Source organism: Spermophilus citellus, assembly GCF_964194105.1.
Source record: "Spermophilus citellus genome assembly, chromosome: 2".
Taxonomy (NCBI): domain Eukaryota; kingdom Metazoa; phylum Chordata; class Mammalia; order Rodentia; family Sciuridae; genus Spermophilus; species Spermophilus citellus.
This window is the reverse complement of record NC_138183.1, coordinates 70,429,591-70,455,538: the sequence shown is the minus strand read 5'-3', so window position 1 is coordinate 70,455,538 and position 25,948 is coordinate 70,429,591. Positions and strand designations below refer to the sequence as shown.

The 25,948-nt window shown below is 38.0% G+C and overlaps 1 protein-coding gene and 1 long non-coding RNA gene across 3 annotated transcripts in view; one reads left to right on the top strand and one right to left on the bottom strand.

Moving 5' to 3' along the window:
• Positions 1-25,948, bottom strand: part of LOC308641148 — a 438,634-nt gene that overhangs the window by 89,250 nt on the left and 323,436 nt on the right. The window lies entirely within an intron of this gene.
• DOCK8 (dedicator of cytokinesis 8) overlaps positions 1-25,948 on the top strand; it is a 217,955-nt gene that overhangs the window by 85,814 nt on the left and 106,193 nt on the right. For both annotated transcript variants that reach the window (XM_081279440.1, XM_081279441.1), the window contains 8 exons: positions 385-470; positions 6,755-6,821; positions 13,335-13,484; positions 17,293-17,373; positions 18,438-18,597; positions 20,414-20,550; positions 22,053-22,146; positions 23,023-23,185. In XM_081279440.1, the coding sequence (XP_081135566.1) occupies positions 385-470; positions 6,755-6,821; positions 13,335-13,484; positions 17,293-17,373; positions 18,438-18,597; positions 20,414-20,550; positions 22,053-22,146; positions 23,023-23,185 (938 nt within the window). The remainder of the gene's footprint in view (positions 1-384; positions 471-6,754; positions 6,822-13,334; positions 13,485-17,292; positions 17,374-18,437; positions 18,598-20,413; positions 20,551-22,052; positions 22,147-23,022; positions 23,186-25,948) is intronic.

The window sequence follows — 25,948 nt, the reverse complement described above, 5'->3', positions numbered from 1 at the left end:
CAGGAGAAATATTTTGAGTGTTTATTTAGAGCAGGCAAAGGAAAACAAAAGCCAACAATAGGTCTAAAATTTTGCAATGCCATCTGGTGGATGTTACTAAGCCACAGGCACAGTCACATTTCCTTCCTTCCTCCCACAGTCTCTTTGTCTTGGATGCCTGGGTTTCTGAAAGAAGAAAACGTTTGCTGTAAATGCTGACATTGGAGGGTGGGGGTTGGAACAACAAACTCTCTCATAGAGGCAGAATATTAATCTAGTATTAGAAACAACTCAAATGTGAGTTGACAAGTGGAGAGGGGCAGCCTTTCCTCTCCTGGGGTAACTCCAGCTGGATATCCTCATGGAAATTCGCTAATGATTTCTGTTCAATGTGATTAATAATAGGAGGATGCTGTGGAAATACGTCCGGTACCAGAATGTCCTAAGGAACATCTGGGCAACAGAATATTGGTCAAGTTGCTGACCCTGAAGTAAGTACCAGCAAACACACTAGCCTCTGTGCTAATATCTCTTGCCTTTCAGATACCAGTGTCATCTGTATCCCCAGAGCTTTAATCAGGCAGCTTCTCCCAACATGCATTAACAGTAGGTAGCTGAGGGATAGTGGAAGGAGCAGAGCTTGGTGTTGGCTAGACCTAGATTCTGTTTCTAAAAAGCCTTTGGAATTCATTCTTCTACAGTAGGGGAGGCAAGCACAGGTGGCTACCCAGTGTTACTAGGGAGGTTACTGAGTGAAATGGCCTGCATTAGGAAAAGTCACAGAGAGCCAGTGGTGTGTGGCCTTGGCTGGTATTAACTCACAAGAGCTGACAGCAACAGCTCTTCCCAATTTTGTGCCTAGGAAAGTAATTTTAGTAGCTTGAAATTGGCCACAGTGGAAGTATTTAAAACATAGAAATCAGCAAATGCTATAAAGTAGAGCCTTTTATTTTTTTAGCAACTTGTCTGTTAAACATTTACTAGCCTACCACTGGTAAATGCAATGAAAAATGCAACTTAAATTCAATATCAGTGCCAGGGGACAATAGGGGGTAGAAGGGACTATACACACTATGTTGAGGGGTCCCCACTGCTACCTGCAACCAACTCTTGCCAAGTAAATAGGACCACTTTGATCAATTGTCTGCTTTAAAAACTCTAAATGTAGATTTTTCTGCATAAATTCCTAAGTTCCTAAATAGTTTATCATTTTTTTAAAATACCACGTAATTCCAACAAAGTATATCTGAAGTCTGTTTCAACTGGTGGGCCAATTATCTCCCATATCAATTTTAAAGAGGTTATCTCTAATTTTTGCATTGTGTACTTTTATTTTTAAAATTATATATCCTCTATATATGTATATTAATTTTGTGCTTCTGTATTAAAAACAGTTTTTACATTATAAAGCATTATAAGTGAGAAATTTTAAAGGATCAAGTAAATATATCTAAATTTCTTTTTAGTATTTTTAGTATTTTCTTCCTGTAGTTGAGTGAATTGTCCTGTGTACTCCTTCGAATGCTTGCATAACTTTCTTCCTCTTTGCAGACTGCTACTTTAGAGAATTAGTTCTTTTACTTCTTCTAATCATAGACTCTTTGAAAATATTAATTTTAAGCCAAGCATGGTAGTGCATGCCTGTAATCCCAGCTACTCAGGAGGCTGAGGTAGAAGGATCACAATTTTGAGGCCCCTCAACAACTTAGTAAGACCCTTTTTCAAAATAAAGAAATAAATAAAAAAGCGTTGAAGATGTAGCTCAGTGGTCAATACCCAGTACCACACACAAAAAATTAAAGTTGTAATTGCTGTGCTAAAGGTGTAAGGTGAAGCTCAATAATGAAGCCTGTGCTTAGGTTGAGTGAGGCCAAGTTTGATTCCCAGCACCACCAAAAACAAACAAAAAAAACCATTGTAAATGCTTTTATGTGGCAAAAGTACATAAGCATAGTACTTTTTCATATTCTGTTAGGATTACCCATCTCACAAAGTCAATGCCAATAATCCCAGTGACCTAGGAGGCTGAGAAGAGGATCACAAGTTTGAATCCAGCCTCAGCAATTTAGTGAGGCTGTAAGCAACCTAGTGAGATCCTGCCTCTAAATAGGAAACAAAAGGACTAGAGATGTGGCTCACCTCCACTTCAATCCCTAGTACCCCCCGAAAAAAGTCAATGTGTGGACCCCTTAAGTAATCTGATTTGCAATTAGATATGTGGATTCTGAATTCAGGGCTGATGTTTGAACATTGGGACTTTCCTGTGCATTTGAGTTCTTACTTGTAGATGGTCTAGCCTTCTGTGACTCTGTGTAGCCTCCCTCAGCTCTGCTGCCACAGAAGATGAGCTAGCACGGCTTCTCAAATAGTCACGGGTACTGAAGCTGTTGTAGCCCTCTCCATCTTGCCAGCTCTACTGGGGAGAACCAGGGCCTTTTGTCTTATACACAGACTTGACCAGCCTATAAACTGGCTCTGTATCAAGTAATGAGCACAGAAAGGCAAACTCTGGCCCTTCCAAACTAACCATCAGCAGGAGAATTGACTGGAAGTGGCTGTGTTCCCCTGCATTGTTCAGGAAGTCTATGCTATTGTTGGAGATCAATCATCCCCACAGGATGCATAATCAAGCCACTTTTAGATGCAGTACCTATGCCATATGAGATTGGAAGAATTCTCCCCTATCATGCTTGTCACCAAGACTTCTAGACCTTGTCAATAAGTAAATGGCAGGTGCAGTCATAGGTGGGAAAACATGACCCACTGAGATAGATGTGCATTATTGTTTGTTTTTGTAGTGATGGGGATCCACCCAGGGCCTTGTACATGGTAGGCAAGAGCTTTACCACCGAGTTGTGACAGACATGAGTTATTAAAAAACAAATGGAATCACTTAGAATTCTCTTAATGAAACTTGTCAAATATATTTCTAGTGAAATTAAGTAGAATTGGTGCTTTTGTCCAGTGCTCTTGACTTCAATAGTATCTGTACTGTTTATATAACTGTGAAACAAGAAATGGACCAAGGAGATGGTCCTAGGCGCAACTTCCTGAGTAAACTGAATAAAAAAATTCTTAGATAAACTTTGAATGTGAACATATGAATAGAAAAAACATCAAATGGTAATATTAATGACACATTTTCCCAATACACTGGTAAATTCTATTTATAATATTACAAGTTTTATCAGCTATGAAATATCTACAAAGTTTTTGAAATCTATAACCCTGTTGCTTTGGAGATATAGATTAAACCTCAAGAATGTAGCGACAATTAAGCTGGTGCCAATTTTTCAAATTTTGTAGTAGCAAGAAAAAAATGGGGGGGCCACAACAAAGTGTTTTTCAATTTTGTATTTTAGGGGGGAATCTTTTAATTTAAAATGTACTGCAAAGTACCTCTGCTCAGGAATCTGTGTGGTAAAGAAACCAACAATGCACTAAATTTGCCCCAGAAGCTGGTTTTAAATGCTGATTTGGAAAGACTTCCCATCACCATCTCCCCCAAGAGATTCTGGTTCAGTAGGTCTCAGGTGGGACCCAAAAATGTGCATGTTGACAGTTTCCTTGTTAGCCTCAAATACTTGTTTCTGGAGGCTATGCTTGGGGGGAAAAAAACTATGTTTTATAATTAGAAAGACAGAGTTTCCCAGTCTGGCTGTGCCACTTCCTAACATTGTAGGCTTTGTCAAAGTACTTAATTTCTCTGAATTTCATTTTCCTTGTGTATAAAATGTAGCTAATATCTGCTTTGAACTCTTGTGAAGAATAAAGTGGTTGATGTGGGTAAAGTATTATCCCATCAAAATTCTAAGTGTTTAGTAAATGTTCATTCTCTTTTCTCTGAAACACACTGAACTTAACACTCAGTATCTACCTAAGCCCAGCACAGCAATATCCAGATCCTTGGGTTCTCAGGAAGCACAGAATTCAATACAACACAGGCAACAGCTGGGTGTTAGGCATAGCAAAGCTCCGGATCAATGAGCTATTAACTAATTAGGAAAAGAATCATCACAGAAATCCTCACCATTTTTATGTGTGTGCGGTCAACCGTAGATAGCATAAAATCTGCCATCTTAACCATCATACACCTGTTATAGTTAAAGCAATGTCCGGGGGTTTCATAAACTGACTTCCAGACCACTCACATATAATTGAATCAAGCCTTTATTGAAGCACACCAGTGGTGACTGACTGAACATAAAGCTGTTCCCCAATCAGCCCTGAACAATTGCAAGGGCACTCCTTATAAGCCTGAAAAAGGGATATTCAGGGGTCTAGCTAATGCAAGCAAGCCAGGTTACAGAAGCAGGACAGTGCAGTCAGGCAGTGGGCAGCTTAACCAGTCATAGTTAGCCCAATCACCTCAGTTACAGAAACAGAGCCCCGTTACCGTTACCCTAGTTACAGAAACAATGCCCCATTAGGTAATTCCGTGTTCTTGAAGGCTTCTATAGCAAAAGGAAAAGAACATCTTGCCCCAGTCATGACCCTTCTACTTGGCATGATTGTTTTACAGAATGGAGTCACAAAACAAAATGGAGTCACATTTGCTTTTACTGTCACACGCCTACCTGTCCATCGTACACTTCACTGATCACCTCACATCATACACTTTAACTGACCATGTCCAGTATGGTGGCATTAAGTCCCTTTATGCTGTTGTACAACTGTCACCACCATCCATCTTCAGGAATTTTTCCTTTTCCTGAATTAAAACTTTGTATCCATTAAATACTAACTCTCTATTCCTCCTTCCGTGCCACTCCAACACCACCATTCTACTTCCTGTCTCTGAATATGACTGTACTAAGTATGGCATCATACAGCCACTGGTTCTTCATGATGGGCTTATTTCATTTAACATGTCTTCAAGTTTCATCCCTGTAGTAGTATGTGTCAGAATAATCTTTATTTTTTAAGGCTGAGTAATATTCTATTGTATGTGTGTATTAATAACATTCATATATATGTGTATATAAATGTGTGTGTATGTGTGTGTGTATTTATATTGTGTTGTTTATCCATTCTTCTGTTAGTAGACACAGGTTATTCCTACAGTTTGATATTGCGAAGAATGCTACTGCTAGACCTTGTTTTCAAAGTACATTCACACACATTCTCTTATATAATAGTATGTGGAAAATGGGAAGGGTAAATGTCCTCTCCTCATTTCCAACTAAATAAAGGCAACTGGGAAATACACATGACCCAATGAACAGCCCAGTGTTCACAGGTAGTAGGAGCAGGAACAGAGTCCAGATCTGTCTGACTTATTGCCGAAGGCGCCACCTCGTCCTTTTGTCTGTGTTTACATTCTGCCCAAAGATTCTTCTAAAAGTCCTGCTGGGACAAATCTATCCAGTGGTTAGGCCATTGTCTCACACATGCCTTGAAATAAAATCTGGCCCGATTCACATGACTTCTGAGGCAGTGTGATCCAGGCCTCTGCTGGTACTGTCAGTGGACAGTGTCTAAATTCATGGTTGTTAAGCTGAGAAACTTGGAAGATGAGCTTCTGTGTTTCATGAATGCTTCTTTTTTTTTTTATTGATTGTTCAAAACATTACAGAGCTCATGATATATCATCTTTCATACATTAGACTCAATTGGGTTTTGAACTCCCATTTTTACCCCAAATACAGATTGCAGAATCACAACTGTTACATACTCACATTATTACATAATGGCATATTAGTGACTGTTGTATTCTGCTACCTTTCCTATCCCCTACTATCCCCCCTCCCCTCCCCTCCCCTCCCCTCCCATCTTCCCTCTCTACCTCCTCTGCTGTTGTTCAATTCTCTCCCCTTTTCCCCCCCTCCCCCTTGCCCCTCATAACCTCTTATAATTTTGTGTATCATTGAAGGTCTCCTACCATTTCCATATGCTTTCCCTTCTCTCTCCCTTTCTCTCCCCCCATTCGTCTTTGTTTACTATTAATTTTCAGGGAAATGGATGGCATTAGAGCAGATTATGCTAAGTGAAGCTAGCCAAGCCCTAAAAAACAAATGCCAAATGTCTTCTTTGATATAAAGAGAGCAACTAAGAACAGAACAGGAAGGAAGATCATGAATGCTTCTAACGTGTTGGGATTATGCTTTGGTGATATGTTTTCATTAAACTCTCCATTTTTAGCAGTTAGGGTCAATATGAGGGGCTCCTATTTCTCTCTCTCAGGAGGCAGGCTCCTCAGTGTTTATCATCTGAGATCAATCCCCTCCCTTCTCTTCCCCTCAACAACTCTCCAGCAGTAGAGTTAGGAAGAGCCAGACATTCTTCAGCATCATGATGCAATCTTCCTCTGACTTCCCCCGAGTAAACCTAAGGAAAAGCAATTGAACATTTCTTTATTACTATCTGAAAAGCCCCATCTCTTACAATTGAGTCATGGAGATTTCTATACGAGCAATAAAATGAAACAAGCTCATCACCTAAGAAAAGACTCTAAAACACGGTAGCTACCATGATAAGAAGGGCTATTTTGGATCAGATCAAGGGTCTAGTCAGGCTACTCTTTCTTGGATGCTACTAACAAGCATTTTCTTGGGAGAATGTGCCATCTACCACATCAAATGATTAGGAATTGTCCATGAACCTCCTGTATTTGTCTATTAATATCCCAGTGTGTCCCTTACATGAATGGAGTTATCCAAGTATTTCTGAAAACTATATTTTTAGTCAGTTTGTCTATCCAGGCCCTTTTAGAAAATTAAAAATTATCTAGGTTAAAACTATGTTGATTTTTTTTCTCTTTATCTCTTTCTTATAGGTTTGAGATTGAAATTGAGCCTCTGTTTGCCAGCATTGCCCTCTATGATGTTAAAGAAAGGAAAAAGGTAAAAAAAAAAAAAAAAAACAACAACAACAAAAAAAAAAAAAACAGAAAGTAGCCCATCCCTGAAGCATGCACAGTGTTCATGATTTTGGAGGTTCCTGTTTTTAAAACTCACTTCCAGGCAGAAAAAAAAAAGAACATCAGTTTGGAAAATAAATGACCTTTGGTGCATCTAGATTTGTGATCTCTTGCCTTTATGATTTTTGAAGAAATGATCTGGGAACATTAATCATTTGTGTTCTTTAAAGAATCTTAAAGGGAAAAGGTATGGTGGAGATGATAACCTTGTTCAGATAGAGTCAGAACACAGGGTTATATGTAAAACAACATAATTTAAATAAGTTAACAAACTTGGACATGCATGTAATGTTTTCTCAGTTTGAAAGTTTTTGTACTGGAGCAAAATAACCTTATCATAAATGGAAGCCAGAGGAAGATGCTCCTGCCTTTCTTTACTTATAACTACTGTGTATACAAGGAAATAAATAAATATTAATAGTCACTAAAATGTTTATTGATTAAGAAATGGTAACTGCTAACACAAGTAAACCTCCAAATTCAGTAGTTTAAAGCAGTCGTTCTTACACTTGAGTGTGCCAAAATCACCTGGAAGACTATCCAAACAACTTGCAAAGTCCTACCCCTAGAGTTCTTGACTGGGTAAATCTGAGTGGAGCCTGAGAATTTGCATTTCTAACATGTTTCCTGATGATGTTGAAGGTGTTTGTCAGGGGATCACATTTTGAAAACCACTGACTTAAAGAACAAGATGTTTCTGTCTTTGCTTCTTAACAATCCGGTGTGGAGCTGTGGGGTGCCTCTGCTCCACTCAGTCATTCAGGAACCCAGGCTGGCTGTGGCTTCTCCATCTTCAATATGTGCTCTCTCCAAATCACTCTTGTCATTGCCATTGTTGTCCCTGAATAAGAAGAAAGATGGGTGGAGGAGGCCTGGAAGTTTGACACATCACTTCTACTCCCAATTCATTGGAGAGAATCTATTCACATAATTCCTCTTAACTGCAAGGGAATTTGGTTCGTGTAGACTCTGCCTGTGCAGCCACTTCCAGCTAAAATGCTTTTAGTAAGGAAGGGAAGAACCCAGAGTGGCTCTGAAGTCACCCAAAATTAGAAAGTCAGCAAGCACCAATCATGTCCTGTGCTCACTCAAAATGCTTAATGGATCCTCACAACATTCAACATTAAGAACAATCCTTGCAGTGTCCCATGTTAGGCTTCCTTCAGTATGGCTCTTACCCTTCTTCTTTCCTTCTGTAGCCTCTGTGGAAATGAGCTCGACTACTCACTGTGAACTCAGCTTGTTCCAGATCTTCCAGCCTCTGAGCTGTTTCTCTGTGCTGTACTCTCTTCCTCCAGCTCTGCCTGTCAGAATCTTCCTCTGTGGCCCATCCATCTCCAGTGCCTTTAACATGAAAAGCTTTCCTGATCACCCCCACTGGCTTGGGTCTCTTCTCTTTGTAGAACTTCCATAGTGCTTTTTTGTATGAATGTGATGACTTTGAGTCTGCCTTTACTATAGTTATGTGTTGGTCTTCCCCCTCATTATTGATCATAACTTGATTGAAGACAGAGGCAAAGTTCTACTCTTCTTTACTACAGTAGACAGCTCATCACTGATAACCAGGAAATACTGGTAGGTTAATAAAAACTTAAATGTTTAAGTAACTTATCTGAAATGACTCCAAAATATTTAGAAATTGTGACAATTTTTTTGTCATATTTTTCCAGCAGCCACTAGTCATACACCGTATCCATGGTTACTATTCTCTTTTTTTAAAAAGTATTTTTAGTTGTAGATGGACTCGATACCTCTATTTATTTATTTATTTTGTCATATATGACAGAATACATTACAATTCATATTACACATGTAGAGCACAATTTTTCATATCTCTAGTTGTACACAAAGTAGAGTCCACCATTCATGTCTTCATACATGTACTTAGGGTAATGATGTCCATGTCATTCCACTGTCTTTCCTACCTCCGTGCCCCTTCCCTTTCTCTGCCTCCCCTTCGTCCTACCTAGAGTTCATCTAATCCTCCCATGCCCGCACCAACCACATCATAAATCAGCATCCTTAAATCAGAAAAAAAAAAACATTTGACACTTGGCTTTTGGGGATTAGATAACTTCACTTAGCATTATATTCTCCAACTCTATCCATTTACCTTCAAATGCCATAATTTTATTCTCTTTTAATTCTGACTAGTATTCCATTGTGTACATATACCACATTTTATTTATCCATTCATCTACTGAAGGGCATCTAGATTAGTTCTACAGTTTAGTTATTGTGAATTTGGGGGCTATAGTTATTGATGTGGCTGTGTCCCTGTAGGATGCTGTTTTTAAGTCCTTTGGGTATAGATCAAGGAGGGGACAGCTGGGTCAAATGGTGGTTCTATTCCCAGTTTTCCAAGGATTCTCCATACTGCTTTCCATATTGGCTGTACCAATTTTCAGTCCCACCAGCAGTGTATGAGTGTGCCTTTTTCCCCACATCCTCAACAACACTTATTGTTGTTTGTATTCTTAATAGCTGCCATTCTGACTGGAGTGAGATGAAATCTTAGAGTAGTTTTGATTTGCATTTCTCTAATTGCTAGAGATGTTGAACATTTTTTCATATATCTGTTGATCAATTGTATATCTTATTTTGAGAAGTATCTGTTCAGTTCCTTGGCCCATTCATTGATTGGGTTATTTTTTTTTTTTGGTGTTAAGATTTTTGAGTTATTTATATATCCTAGAGATTAGTGCTCTATCTAATAGTGCATATGGTAAGAATTTTCTCCCATTCTGTAAGCTGTCTATTCACTTCACTGATTATTTCTTTTGCTGAGAAGAAACCTTTTAGTTTGAATCCATCCCATTTATTTATTTTTGTTATTAATTCTTGCACTATAGGAGTCTTATTAAGGAAGTTGGGGCCTCATCCAACATGATGGAGATTTGGACCTACTTTTTCTTCTGGTTTAATTCCTAGGTCCTAGATTCATTTTGAGTTTTGCATGGTGAGAGATAGGGGTTTAATTTCATTTTGTTGCATATGGATTTCCAGTTTTCCCAGCACCATTTGTTGAAGAGGCTGTCTTTCCTCCAATGTATGTTTTTGGCATCTTTGTCTAATATAAGATAACTCTAATTATGTGCGTTAGTCTCTGTGTCCTCTCTTCTGTACCATTGTTCTACGAGTCTATTTTGGTGCCAATACCATGCTATTTTTGTTACTATTGCTCTGTAGTATAATTTAAGGTCCAGTATAGTGATACCACCTGCTTCACTCTTCTTGCTAAGGATTGCTTTATTTATTCTGGGTCTCCTATTTTTCCAGATGAATTTCATGACTTTTTTTTTCTATTTCTATGAGAAATGTCATTGGGATTTTGATTGGAATTGCATTAAATCTATATAGTGCTTTTGGTAGTATAGTCATTTTGACAATATTAATTCTGCCTATCCAAGAACAAGGTTGATCTTTCCATCTTCTAAGGTCTTCTTTAATTTCTTTCTTTAGTGTTCTATAGTTTTTCTTGTAGAAGCCTTTCACCTCTTTCATTAAGTTTATTCACAAGTATTTTATTTATTTTGAGGCTATTGTAAATCCTCATTTCCCTTTCAGAGAATTTGTCACTGATATACAAAAATGCCTTTGATTTATGGCTGTTGATTTTGTATCCTGCTACTTTGCTGAATTCATTTACTAGTTCTAGAAGTTTTCTGGTGGAATCGTATCATCAGCAAATAGTGCTAATTTGAGTTCTTCTTTACCTATCCATATCCCTTTAATTTCTTTCGTCTATCTAACTGTTCTGGCCAGTGTATCAAGAACTATAATAACTAGAAGTGGTGAAAGAGGGCATCCCTGTCTTGTTCCAGTTTTTAGAGGGAATGCTTTCAACTTTTCTCTGTTTACAATGATGTTGGCCTGGGGCTTGGCATAGATAGCTTTTATGATGTTGAGATATGTTCCTGTTATCCCTAGTCTTTCTAGTGTTCTGAACATGAAACGGTGTTGTATTTTGTCAAATGCTTTTTCTGCATCTATTGAGATGGTCATGTGGTTTTTATCTTTAAGTTTATAGATGTGATGAATTTCATTTATTGATTTCTATATGTTGAACAAAACTTGCATCCCTGGGATGAACCCCACTTGATCATAGTGCATTATCTTTTTGATGTGTTTTTGTATTCAATTTGCCAGAATTTTATTGAGAATTTTTGCATCTATGTTCATTAAAGATATTGGTCTAAAGTTTTCTTTCTTGGATGTGTCTTTGCCTGGTTTTGGAATCAGGGTGATATTGGCCTCATAGAATGAGTCTGGAAGTGTTCCCTCTTTCTCTGTTTCCTGAAATACATTGAAGAGTATTGGTATTAGTTCTTCTTTAAAGGTCCTGTAGAACTCAGCTGTGTATCCATCCAGTCCTGGGCTTTTCTTGGTTGGTAGGCTTCTGATGACATCTTCTATTTCATCACTTGAAATTGATCTATTTAAATTGTGTATATCATCCTGATTCAATTTGGGCAAATCATGACTCTAGAAACTTGTTGATGCCTTTGATATTTTCTATTTTATTGGAATACAAGTTTTCAAAATAATTTCTAATTATCTTCTGTATTTCTGTAGTATTTTTGTTATATTTCCTTTTTCATCATGTATGTTAGTAATTTGAGTTTTCTTTCTCCTTCTCTTCATTAGCATGGCTAAGGGTCTGTCAATTATATTTATTTTTTCAAAGAACCAACTTTTCATTCTGTCAAAATTTTTGTTTCTTTTGTTTCAATTTCATTGATTTCAGCTCTGATTATAATTATTTCCTGTCTTCTACTGCTTTTGGTGTTGATTTGTTCTTCTTTTTCTAGAGCTTTGAGATGTAATGTTAAGTCATTTATTTGTTGACTTTTTCTTCTTTTAAGGACTTAACTCCATACAATAAACTTTCCTCTTAGTACTGCCTTCATAGTGTCCCAGAGATTTCAATATGTTGTATCTGTGTTCTCAACACCTCTAAGAATTTTTTAATCTCCTCCTTGATGTCTTTTGCAATGCATTGTTCATTCAGTAGCATATTATTTCGTCTCCTTGTGTTGAAGTAGCTTTTAATTTTTATTTTATCATTGATTTCTAAGTTCATTCCATTATGATCTGATAGAATGAAGGATAGTATATCTATTTTTACATTTGCTAAGAGTTGCTTTGTGGCATAATATATGGTCTATTTTATAGAAGGATCCATGTGCTGCTGAGAAGAAAGTATATTCTCTCATTGAAGGATGAAATAGTCTATATATGTCAGTTAAGTCTAAGTTGTTGATTGTATTACAATTGTAATTGTATTGTTCAGTTTTTATTTGGAAGCTCTATTCATTGGTGAAAGATATGTGTTAAAGTCACCCAGAATTATTGTGTTGTGGTCTATTTGACTCTTGAACTTGAGAAGAGTTTGTGTGATGAACATAGACACCCCATTGTTTAGGTCATATAGATTTATTATTGCTATGTCTTGTTGATGAATGGTTCCCTTAAGCAGTATGAAATATCCTTCTTTATCTCTTTTGATTAACTTTGGCTTGAAGTCTACTTTATCTGATATGAGGATGGAAACCCCTGCTTGCTTCCACAGTTCATGTGAGTAGTATGATTTTTTCCAACCTTTCATCTTCAGTATGTGGGTGCCTTTTCCTATGAGATGAGTCTCTTGAAGGCAGCATATTGTTGGGTCTTTTTTTTTTTTAAATCCAGTCTTCTAGTCTATGTCTTTCGATTGGTGAGTTTAGGCCATTAACATTCAGGATTATTATTGAGACATGATTTGTATTTCTAGCCATTTTTGTTTATTTTTGGTATTTAACTTGACTTGGTTTCTTCTTTGATTAGTTTTTTCCTTTAGTGTAATACCTCCTCTTGCTGACTTTCATTGTTGTTTTTCAATTCCTCTTCGTGAAATATTTTATCAAAGATGTTCTGTAGTGCAGGCTTTCTAATTTTAAATTTTTAACTTTTATCATGTAAGGTTTTTATTTAATCATCAAATCCAAAGCTTAATTTTGCTGGATATAAGATTCTTGGTTGGAATCCATTTTCTTTCAGAGTTTGGTATACACTGTTCTGGGATCTCCTGACTTTGAGGGTCTGGGTTGAAAAATCTGCTGAGGTATGAATTGGTCTCCCCCTGTATGTGATCTGATTCCTCTCTCTTGTGGCCTTTAAGACTCTATCCTTAGCCTGTATGCTAGGCATTTTCATTATAATGTGTTTTGGTGTGGATCTCTTGTAATTTTGTGTTTATTTATTTTTTATATGGTGCTGAGGATTGAACCCAGTGCCTCATCTGTGCAAGGCAAGCACTCTACCACAATGCCACAACCCCAGCCCTTACCCTTCCCTTTTTAGTGAAATTCCCCTGTGACTTTTTCACTGTTTTAACATGTTTAGATAAGGAATCCAGCAGGTCTAACTTGTTTTTCTCTCTGCTGCTTATTTACAGATCTCAGAAAATTTCCACTGTGACCTGAACTCTGACCAGTTTAGAGGATTTCTGCGAGCTCATACACCCTCAGTTGACCCATCGAGTCAGGCAAGATCTGCAGTCTTCTCAGTCACCTACCCATCCTCAGACATCTACCTGGTAGTCAAGGTAGTTAAGCACAATGTGATTTGCACATGCTAATGTTCCCATTATTGCTTTATTCCCAGCCTGTGTGTGGGGTGAAATGACAGAATATGTCTACATGTCCTTCATGGGATTTGAATTGTTTCCTTCTCAACTTGCTCCTTTTGCCTTATCAGTAAAGTCTGTTTGGCTGTTTTGTTTTCACAGTACTAGGGATTGAACCCAGGGCCTTGTACATGCTAAGCAAGTTATCTACCAACTGAGCTACATTCCAGCCCATAAATTCTGTTTTGAATACTAGAAAGTCTTGGGTTTTTTGGAGTCCTACAGTCATATAGATACATGACTGACAAATACCTAAACTTTCTGAGATACATCTGCCAAGTGGAAATGATCACAGTGACCTCAGTGAGTAGTTGTAACTTCACATTAAAGCCTTGTCCTTCCTCCTAACTAAAGAATGTGAACTCTGCTGTGGGAGAAAGGAACAACATCTTTCTTGTAGTTTCCTCACAATGTTCATGTTTTCTCAGAAACCCTCAGCTAAATGTTTCCAAGTTCAATCTCTGACAGACTGAGGTAAGGGACTGTGATTTTCAACTTTCACTCTCCCTTTCTATCACCATCCCACATACTGTGCCTATGGAGAGTCAAAATCTGTGGGGCCATTGCAGCTAGAACCTTCCATTCTATGCTGTACTCTTGGCTGATGTAAGAAAACCATAGACTTTTGCCACATACCAACACAATTGGATAGAATTCAACAGCAGTGGGTATTTAACTAACCTCAAGCCAAACAATTGGGCTTATAATGACTCTACACCAAGACTGTAAAACAAACAAAAATAGCAAATCCCGGTATCTGATTTTGTATACATTCAGCCTTCTGCATTTAGAACATTTTCTATTTAGCTCAGTATCTTATGTCCATAATCCCAATGATTTGCCCAGGATCTTGTGGTAGTAGCATATAGATTCCAAATAATTCAGATAACTTAGAAGTTACTTTCTTGACACCATTTTACAAAAACTATGAAAGATGGGAATAATCTATAGTTTGAAGGGAACCTGATTAAGCTTGTGGAAAGTATGGTTAAAAAATTGTTGCTAAAAAGACACATCTATAGTTGTCAAACATGTCCTTTCCATTGCAGTATTACTTAGAGATTCAGAACATTTAGCTTAAATTACACTGTGGCTGTCCTACAAATTCACAGTTGTCTCTTGATCTAGGAAACCAATAAAACCAACACCAGTTTTATGGAGTAAAATTGTATTTCAAACTTTACTTCTTAACAGATGACTTTATTTTGATTGATCCATAGTAGGTTACCAAATAACTGTGGTAATATCTTTTGATTACTATCACCAACGAAATGTGTTCCCAAACTTTCAAATGTATAAATGTATTCATTTGGCAATAACAAACATACTTTAAATTATCTGGATATAATTGTGAAATTTAAATATATATAGCAAGACAATGCCTAGTTTGCTTTCTATTTATCTTTACCGTTTATCATTGCTGCTTTTCTCCTAAATATGTAGTAAATGGTGTTGTAATACTTAGCTCATACAGGTAGGCATCATTTGATAAAGAGGGGCTTCTTTCTATCGTATTTTTAGTCTCAAGATGAATAACAGGATTTTAACCATATTTTAGGTACAGTCACCTAGTTCAAGTATTAAATATGCTATGACTTTAGGAGGTCATTTCACGTATAAAGATTAACCTTAAGCTTTCTAAGAATTGTTTTAAAATATACAAATCAGACTGAACAGAGATGAAGGAAGCCTCTCTACTTTAAAAGTCCCAGATGGGTCTGAGGTTGTGACTCAGAGGGAGACTGCTAATCTAACATGCATATGGCCCTGGGTTTGATCTCCAACCCTGAAAAAAAACAGCCCCTCATTATTCTAATGTGCTCCTTTGCCCTAGCTCCCATGGTTGTGAGGACTCATGCATTTCACGACATACACTTTTACACATCAATCATAAAGGGCCATGCCATGGGCATTGTATCACCCTGCGGTTCCTTCTCATGAAGTACTTGGGGTCTCCCTTGCCCAGTATTGTCAAGGGATAGTACCTCCTGCTCTGGTTGAATCTGGACTTTTCTGCTTCCAGATTCTGGTGATCCCTTTGCCATGGGTTTCAAATAAAGCCAGGGCATTCCCCATCCTTGCCTCAGGATCCTGATTAAAATATTCATAATCTTATGTTCAAAGTTTATTTTAAAGAGCATGTTTTTAATCATCGACTTCATGGAAAAGATTAGCTTCCTTCTCATTTATTGTACAAGTTCCTGTCTATGAGCTTCAAGAGAATGGGGACCATATTTATTATGTTCACCACCTAATCTCCCCAGTAGCTATCACCATAAATGTTTTTTGAATGAAGGAAGGAATTTGGATAAACAGGAACACAAGTCAGTTTCTAGCTCAATTACTATTTGTGTTTCCAATGTGGTACATCCCTCATGGGACCAACCTTTCCTTCAAGCTGTGACAATAAGAAAGGTTTTTACATTCTTCTATGGGAAGAGAGACCCTGCTTGGAATGCTTCCTGAAACAGGTATCTATTGAGCCGCATCATGCCACTTCCTTTGAAACCCCATTAATGCTCTCTCCATCAGTAGGGTATGCTGGTTTAAATAACTTTGTGCTTAACTGAGCGTGCCTATTAAAATCATGTGTCTGTGGAATATGTTGACCTAAATTTCTTCTTCAAGGACATCTCAACTAATGGCTCAAGTTAATGGGCCTAAATTCACTTGTTTTTCTCATCAACATCAAAGTTAAATTTTCTTTGCACAGAGAATTAGGAAATTTCAAATTTCTCCTTTTCCTTTTCCTAAACATAGTACCCAGATTTATGGCACCTCCCACTAGTTTCTTCACCTGAAACAAAATGGAAGGTGCTGGACAGTTATAGCATTCATTCATCTCCCAGCCAGCTGGCAAATTGAGAAGCTGCACATCTACAGTTTTTGACTTTCTTTACAAGTCTGCTAAATCCAAAGTAGTAGCCCTAATAGGAAACACAAGGGACACAATTACAGATAATTTATTCTGTTCATTTATTCATTTGTGGAAGGTTATAGTCCCCAACTTGACTTTTATGGAAACCATATTTCTTTTTTACTTTGTTAGCCATAATAAAGAAAATGAGCTTTTCACTTCCTACATATGTCTCATGGGTTTTGTTTTATAAAATAACTTTTATTGCATTTTTATTATGGATATAATACATGTTTATGGTTTAAAAATAGAAACTACATATCAGCAATACGAAGAAAATAAGAATCACACATAATCCCACCATACAAAGATAACTACTGTTAACATTTGCTGTGTTCCTACTATCATCCTTTTAACATGTCTTCTTGACTTTTTTACAAAACTGTGTAGTACCCTTCACACTATTTTTTTTAAATCAGAAAACATATATTATGGGCACCCTATGCCATTGAACATGTTTTGGTTTTGGTTTTTGGTTTGGGTTTTTTTTTGGGGGGAGGGGTTTGTGGGGTTTTTGGTTTGGTTTGGTTTTGGTACAAGGGATTTAACCCAGGGACACTTAACCACTGAGTCACATCTCCAGACATTTTTGTATATTTTATTTAGAGACAGGGTCTCACTGAGTTGCTTAGGGCCTCACTAAGTTGCTAAGGCTGGCTTTGAATTTACAATCCTGCCTCAACCTCCGGAGCCACTGGGATTACAGGCGTGTGCCACTTTGCCCAGCTTGAACATGATTTTGATGGCTGCAGAGATTCCACTATGTGGATATAATTCACTCACTTATTTTAATATTATTCTTATTGGTAGGTTGAAAAAGTCCTTCAACAGGGAGAGATTGCTGACTGTGCAGAACCCTACATGGTTATCAAAGAAAGTGATGGAGGAAAGGTATGATGATTTGATTATTGGTAAATGATTAAATCTTAGAATTAGCAGATATTTACAGAGGTGTTCCACAAAATAGTTCATGTGGTCTAGACTATAATATGTCCCCATATGAAACACTAATAAATTGTATTTAAACAAAAGAAGAAAGAGAATCTATTATTGATGATAATCTTTAAAAGTAATAAATTATTGAACTCACAAAAAATGACATGCACCATCGTAAGACTGTAAAATTTGGCCAGGGCAAAAACCATATCCAATCATCTTGCTTCTGAGGCTCTGACGCAGATGATTGGGAGGGCTCTGGAGACCCCATAAAATTAAACAGTACTAGAGATCTCCTGACCTTTCTCAACACCATGGGGCATTGTCCTTTCCAGTATCAATAACTGGTAATTGGCTGTGACTACTGTGCATCATAAATTAATTAGTAAATTACAGGTCCCAAGCCATTAAGCACCAATTTACAAAAGTTCTCCAAATGATTTTTTAAACCTGACCTTTCTCGAATAAGACTTCCCTAATCAGACCTTTGAAATAAATTGATTGAACTCAAAACACTTCTTTTTTTTTTCCATTTATCATTCAATCTGAACTTGAAAAGAACACACTGGAAGTCTTGTCAACTTAATGAAGAAGTTGTTGGCAATATTTACAGTTCTTATTGAAGTTTTCCAAGGCAACTTTTGTTTAAAAAAAAAATCTTTGGGGGGATCTTGGTAGATGATGGATTAAATTTTTATCCCAATTTTCTCTCATGAGAACTAGGTCATACAACTAGATCTGAAAGAAGCACTTGTGGATTCACTGGTATATTAATCCTTGGACATTTCTTTTATAGTGGAAGTTACAGTTTACTTATAGCCTGCTTCAACCTCCTCCTATAATCATTGTTTTTTGATCAGCTAGACTTCTGGTGCAAGTTGAGATGTTTTCTGCTGATTCACTCTCTAGTCAGTGGAGTCGGGGTTTGCAGATGGCTGGCATATCCATGTTAGAAGTAGTTGACTTGCTGCTGGTGCCATACTGTTTGTTTCAGCTCATCTCTTTCCATTTTCCTCTAGAGTAAAGATAAAATTGAAAAACTGAAACTGCAAGCTGAATCCTTCTGTCAACGTTTAGGGAAATACCGGATGCCCTTTGCCTGGGCTCCTGTGAACTTAGCCAGCATCTTCAATGTCTCCACCCTTGATAGGGAGGTAACTGATGTGGAGCCCACGGTTGGTAAGATTTTCATCTGTTGTAAGATGGGAAGGGATCCCCAATGTACTGACTCTGAGGTCAATGCTTAATAGTGAGGCTTAAGAGAGCAGGAAGGTGTCAGAGACAGGAAGGAGGAAAGAAATAAATAGAATGTAAAACTATCCTGCCTGAATTGCATATGTTTGATTGGACAGGGATCCTCAAAACAATTGCCATGAACATTTATGGAGCTTAGGTATACTCTCACATTAAGAATTTTGGTTGGAATTTTCTGGATTTTTTTAACATTTCAAAAGATTAATTTTTAGTAGTCACTCCCTCTCAAACAATAAAAATTGTTAAAAATAACAAAAAATATAGTAATCATCCATAGTGTGTTAAAGACACCACACATGGCTCCTGGATATAGAAACAGCCACTATTACAAAGGCTTTGCTTTGAAAAGCAAAACTCAGGTTTCACAGCAAAATTTCCAGTTTTTTAGTTTATTTTGCCAAGTGCAATGAAAGAATGGAAGCTAAAAGAATATCTAGTTAGTGTTCCAATTCACTTTATTAATTTCTCTCTTTTTCATCACTTCCCCCTTGATGAACAATTAATGTCCTACAGTTTATACATGGAGCTGTCCAAGTGATTTTAAAATTTTCAAGTGGGCACCACCACCCTGCCCCCCACCACCTATGTCAGGGTTTCTGTTTTCCTAAATGCCTTTGAATTCAGCAAATATTTAAGTCTACCTTCAAATTCTTTATGCATTCCTTAGCTCTGCTGTTTAGTGGAAGAAAGGGTATTTATTATTGATGCTTTTCTTCTGAAGTTGCTGTTGCATAAATTCTAGTTAACTCCTGGTTTATTTCTAATTTGTTGATAATAAACCTCATTTGACTACATTCTGACCCCACACCACAATGTTTAACACCAACTTCTATGTATACCCTTTTTTAAGTATAAAGGATAGCCTTATTTGAAAGTGTTACATGGGGAGCTTAGAGGGCTCCATCAGGTAGTTTAGCACAGGGCTTGTTGAGACCTCAGTGATCAAAGGTCAAGGGTAAATTAACCTGACTACCACGCAACCCAAGATGCAGTGTATTGTACGGAATTTACATGGATAGTGCTAGCAAGAAACTGTACTTCAGCAAGAGAGTTGGAAATAGATAAGAAAATATTCAAAGGCAAGAATTGGAACTATTAGAATTCTAAGTAATTTGACTGTATACAACAGAACCCTTGAGTTTTGCATTGTAAAAGCCACAAGATGATTTCCAACTGAATTCACAAAGGAGAGAGATAACTAGACAGAATTCCAGGGTCTTGACCCTGTCTCATCCTCATCACAAAGGTCAACAACGGAGGCAGAAACTGAGTTCTCTTGCCTAGTCCACATGAGAGAGGCAAGCTGGATCCAGAATGTACTCAGGCTGACCCCAGCATGTTTGGGTCACAGTCCCAAATGCATTCAGGGATATTAAAGTACTTGCCTTTCCCAGTGGAATGCAAATGTAAAAATAAAACAAAAGCAAACTGTGTCCTGACTAAATAAAGCTTACCAGGAGATCCTGTTCTGGCTACAGCTCTGGATTTTTGCTGGTGGCATTTGGCCTACCCAGTCTCATGTGAGAGGGGCCCAGGGCTGCTCATGGCTTCTCCATTCTCATCCAACATGAGGACTAAGAAAAGTGGGGGCCCACAGAGGGAAAATTTTATTCAAAACAAGAATGGCCATGTTCAACGGCTTTCAACCTATCTTAAGATGTTAAGATGTGGGAGAATTAATGACTGCTGTGTATGGAAACATAAAGGTACACTTTCAAATGACAGTTGTTTTGCTTTAAAGGGAGAAGCTCTGCAGGTGATCGGAGGAATTTGTCCCAATCTAGGAGGCTTTCTGAACGAGCCCTCTCCTTGGAGGAAAATGGAGTTGGATCCAACTTCAAAACCACCCCCATCACCATTAACAGCTTTTTCAAGCAGGTATCTTTGTTACAGTGGATCTGGATTTGTCCAGGCAGTGGTATGAGTGCTGGTGCCCTAAGGAGGAGTCCAGGTAGTGATTAAGAGAGCCACCAGTTAACCTCACCAAGCCTCAGTTTCATTATGTACAGAACAGAGACGATGGTGCTTGCTTCACACAGTGGTTGGGACAGTTCTATGACACAAGGGATGTGAAAGCTAGATTATGGTACATGCTCTGAGTGCTAGCTATGTCAATTGAGAGATAGATTTGTTTCTGTTCATACAAACTATCCTATTTGAACTGTCTTGGTCAGTGCATTTAATAGGCTTTGAAGAAAGTCTGGCCAACATGTCATTTCCCCACTGGTGTCCAGGTCTCCTGGCTTAGCTGTCCTCATCATCTCTGTTCCATGTGCAAACTTGCCAGGACTCCGTCTTGCTTATAGAGAGTGACCATTCCAGATGATGCTCTTGGTTAGTTCAATAAACATTAAGACTATCTAAAAAATAAAAACCTTCCCAGAGTTCTCAAATGCAGAGACAGAAGGTAAAATGATGGTTGCCAGAGACTGAGAAAAGGGGGCAGGGCGTAGTTGTTTGAGGAATATAGAGTTCTAGGGGGTTTTGTTTGTTTTGTTTCATTTTGTGGGGTTTTTTTTTTTTTGCAAGATGAAAGGGGTCTGGAGATTGCATGATAATTTAAATGTACTTACCACAACTGAACTGAACTGTGCCTTAGAAATGCTTACGATGATAAATTTTATGTTATTTATATTTTGCCCTGGGGAGGCAGGGCAACTTGATTTAGACTTGGTTTGACTGTTTGACTATTCTGGAAAAATCTTACACAGCTCAAGCGGTTTTCATAGGGCATTTAAAAGCATTGTATTAACAAACCAAACTGCAGAAGGAATGCTGAGGGGGTCCATGTGTAGAAATAAATAGAAAAGGACTGAAAGGGTTTCTATCCAGGATACTCTCCTTCCTGATTGCATTACCTTGGGTGACAAGGTATTTGACTCAATTAAGTCTGAGTGTTCTCCTTAGGACTGACATAGCTACGGGTTGTAGTAAGGATTAGACATCATGCACATGAGTATCCTTTAGCAGAGTGCCAGCCCCAGGGTGTGCACGTAGAGGGTAGGTAGCACTTACGCTTAAACTTTTTCAAGGTAAATGTGAAAAGAATGAAAGAGGGAAAGACACCTTCTCCATCTTCACATCCCTGAAGAAGAAAGTAAACTAGGGAGTAAAACTCTCATCCATGGATTGAAGGTGTGGAGAGAAGCTCATGGCTGGGATTCCGAAGGGTCAAATAGGCTTCCTTAGAATGCAGTAGAAGCCCCATCCTCAGCAGGGCTGATAAGAGGCTGGTTGATTCCCTGTTGCCTGTTATCCTAATTTCTATGAAAGACCTGTTAAAATAAAACTTAAAGGTAAAAATCTTCCCAAGCAGTCAGACATCCTGAGTCCAGGAGTCCATAGCACATCTCCACTAACCCCACCTTCTCTCTCGGCAGGAGGGAGATCGCCTCAGTGATGAAGACTTATTCAAGTTTCTAGCTGACTACAAGAGATCTTCATCCTTACAGAGAAGAGTCAAGTCAATTCCAGGTGTGGATGGATTGTCTTTTTCCTCTTAAACTGTCCCCAAACTACTTGTGATTAGATTCATTCTTTGTCCAATACTATGATTTATAAAAATCATCTTCCACTTGCGATGTGGGAGGCTTGCATTCGAAATTAAGAATCTGGGGGCTGGGGATGTAGCTCAGTTAGTAGAGTACTTGCCTCCCATACCAAAGGCCCTGGGTTCAATCCCTAGCACCACAAAGAAAAAAAACGAATCTGAATTGGTCTGCATTTTTGGCAGACCAAATTTTTGTTAATGTTTTCTATTTATTAAAGAATTGATTCTGTAAATAATATATTCTAGATCTGGTTTCTCAGATAATTTTTTGAACAGAGGAGCCTCTTTTATCTTATGTAATATTATAAGGAAACCTAGTATTTAAAAAATAAATGTGAACTGCTTTGGGGAAGGTAAAGATGCTTTCCTTATTGTCAGCACAGTATTCCATAAGATATTTCTACAGCACCCTGGGATACCAAGGAACTCAGTTTGAAAACCACCAATTGTTGCCAGCAATACAGGAAAGTTACTTAGCTGTGTATTACTATAGTGTGATAGTTATGGAAGGAACTTTAAAGATCCTCTGATCCATTCTTAGTCATATCACAATTTCTTGCCTTTTATTTTATAGAAACCTCATCTCAAAAGTTGTCATGACATGCTTTTTCTCAAACTATGGGAAATTATCTAGGAACTCCAAAACTCTCACACTCTCACAAATTACCCTCATATTCATAAAAGAAATACAGTACAACGTGGGGTGCATGCATTTGAAGTTAAGAATCTGAGTTGGTCTGCAGGTTCGGGTCTTTCTAGATCCCTCTTACATGACAATTTCTGTGCTGAACTCTCTCTAGGCTTGCTCAAACTGGAGATATCTCCAGCTCCAGAGATCATCAACTGCTGTCTGACTCCTGAAATGTTGCCTGTGAAACCCTTTCCTGAAAACCGAACACGTCCACACAAAGAGATTTTGGAATTTCCAATCCGAGAAGTGTATGTCCCTCATACCACGTACAGGTAAGAAACACAGGGTCTTGGAAAACCGTGACACCCACCTCTGGAGTTGTGTTTGGATAATGCTTTTCTCGTCCTCCAACATATCTTTCTACTTGCTAGGTTTGGGGGAAAGCAAATGTGATGGTTATGTAACTATAGATAATTGGTAGATCTCTTTCTAAAAATGGTTTATGTAATTCTCCTTAACAAGAAACTGTTTCTAAAGTGCAATTTAGATTATAGTGGCTAATTTAGATTCATATTATAGAAATGAAATGGCTCTACTAATCAATAACTTGGTTTTCTTCTGTGCACAAGGACATAAAAGAAAAAAACAGTATGACTTCAATGTCTGACTTGTCTAAAAGATGAGTCTTCAGCTCAAGGTCAGCTCTACCCAAGAGAATTTACAGCAATGACAGAAATGTTCTGTATGTGTGCTGGTTGATACAGTAGCTGCTAAACTATTCAGTATTTGTCTGTTCTGTATTTGAAATGTGGTTAGAGCAGTGTCAGAACTAAAAATCTAATCTTATTTAGTCTGAATTTAAACTTATGTGGCAACATGTGGTGACTACCATATTGGAGAGCAAGGAACTGGACTCTGAGGCCCTGAAAGACCAGGCTGCTTTGGGATCTGAGAGTCACATATGGTGCCATCCGGTCCTTCATGTGGGATCTGGGAAGGATCTCTTGTCAAGACACATCTGCCAAAAGCATTGCTGCTCATGTACTTTTTAAAAAAAATAAATATTTATTTTTTAGGTGTAGATGGACACAACACAATACCTTTTAATTTTATGTGGTGCTGAGGATTGAACCCGGGCACCACCCTTGCTAGGCGAGCACTCTACTGCTGAGCCACAATCCCAGCCCCTGCTCATGTACTTTTATTGTTTGTTTTGAGAAGATTTTTTTGAATTACACACATACAAAAAAAAGTTTTTCCATCTTTTCTCCACCATCCAGAAATGATATTTTATTGTTTATGAGTTTTTAATTTTTAAATAGAACATAAAATTAAATCATAGTGATTAAATGAAGCATCTTTATCCCCAGTATCTGACTGCAGACTTCTACCGTACCTCCCAGTCTTCACTAGCATCATGAACACTTTTGTGTTCTTCCATTTTCTCTGGTTTACACATGTGCATGCATGCACACACACTCATATGTATCTGTGACTACTGAAGGGTTTTTATTTATTGTTTTTGTTAGTTTTTTGTTTTGTTTTGTTTTCTGGCACTGGGGATTGAACCCAGGGGTACTTAACCACAGAGCCATATCTCCAACCCTCTTTTATGAGACAGTGTCTTACTAAGTTGCTTAGCACCTTGCTAAATTGTTAAGTTTGGCTTTGAACTTGTGATCTTCCTGCCTCAGCCTCCTGAGTTGCTGGGATTACAGGTGTGTATCCCCTCACCTGGTGTGAATGATATTATTTTTATATTCTCTTAAAATTTACATAATGACCTCATACTCCACATGCACTTTTTTTTACTTAACAATATTTTTTTCTTCTCCCTTTTTTATTACTATGTACTCATGAATTTTATTGACTCAATGCCTTACATTCAGTTAGTCTTCTTTCTTTTAAGTTAGTTGGATTGCCATGAATTTAAACAGTGGGAACTCCTAAACATCTTGCATTTTAGAATTTCAGAGTATGTCACTCCCTTTAACTGCTGAATGGTATTCCTTTGTTTGAAGAAGCCATGTCTTATTTGTCCATTTCACTCTTGATAGACATTTGTGTTTTTTTCCAATGCTTGACTCTCACCAACACTGTCAGTGAGTTTTTGTCCTTATCTGTGCACGTTTCAAAGTTTGAATATGCCTAAAAGTGAAATCGCTGAGTCACTGCTAGCATGCATTTTCGGATTTATTTATACTGCTTGTTTCCAAAATTGCACCAGTTTGCTATCCTGCCATCAGTGTAAGAGAATTCCTGTTTCCCCAGTTCCTCATCTGCACTTTGTATTCCATATGTGGGACTCAGATGCAAAAAGCTTCAGAGCTCACCTCATCCAAACGCCCCTGCACATTTCCCGATTCACAGAATTGAGACGCAGAAAGAGAAGGTGAATGGTTCATTGGGATCAAAACTCACAGTGAGAGAGACAAACAACACTTACATAGAATCAGAGCTCTTCCTTACACATGTGTGTGCCCCAGTTAATCCATCCTAACACAGCTCTTCGTTTTCTATCCTCATTCTTTAAATGCCAATTCAGCCCCCAAGACCTCCTCCTAGATAAGATAAGCATTCTTAGGATGCAGTCCTTTCAATTCCCACTCCCTAGAGGGAGATGAAGGATAGAAAATGTTTGCTTGGTAGATGCTATGTTTGTGTCTTTTATAAACCTTATCCTATAATTGGAAAATAACACTTGTAGCATTGGAATAAACTTGTACCAAATGAATTCTACCGGTTATCCAGCTTCCCCTCAGCATTTAATCACCCATGGGAGTCATTTATAACTCTCTTTGCTCCATGCTGCAGACATTATCCCTTAATTACATCACAGCAGGATTGGAATGCATTTGTACACTGAAAGACTCAGAAATGTAGGAGTGCTAAGGAGGACACGTCTGGACAGATTGCTGCAGACCAACGTGGCGTCATGAGAAACAGACCCAGAAACACACAGTGATGTTCTTGAGCTGTTCTGAACACTGTAGAAAGGCCAAGGCCTCTGCACTGGGAACCAGGCCTTTATTCTTGGGGTGATAGAAGATACTTCCCTCAAGTTTGGCAGTCTCCCCTTCCCTTGGCTTCCAGGC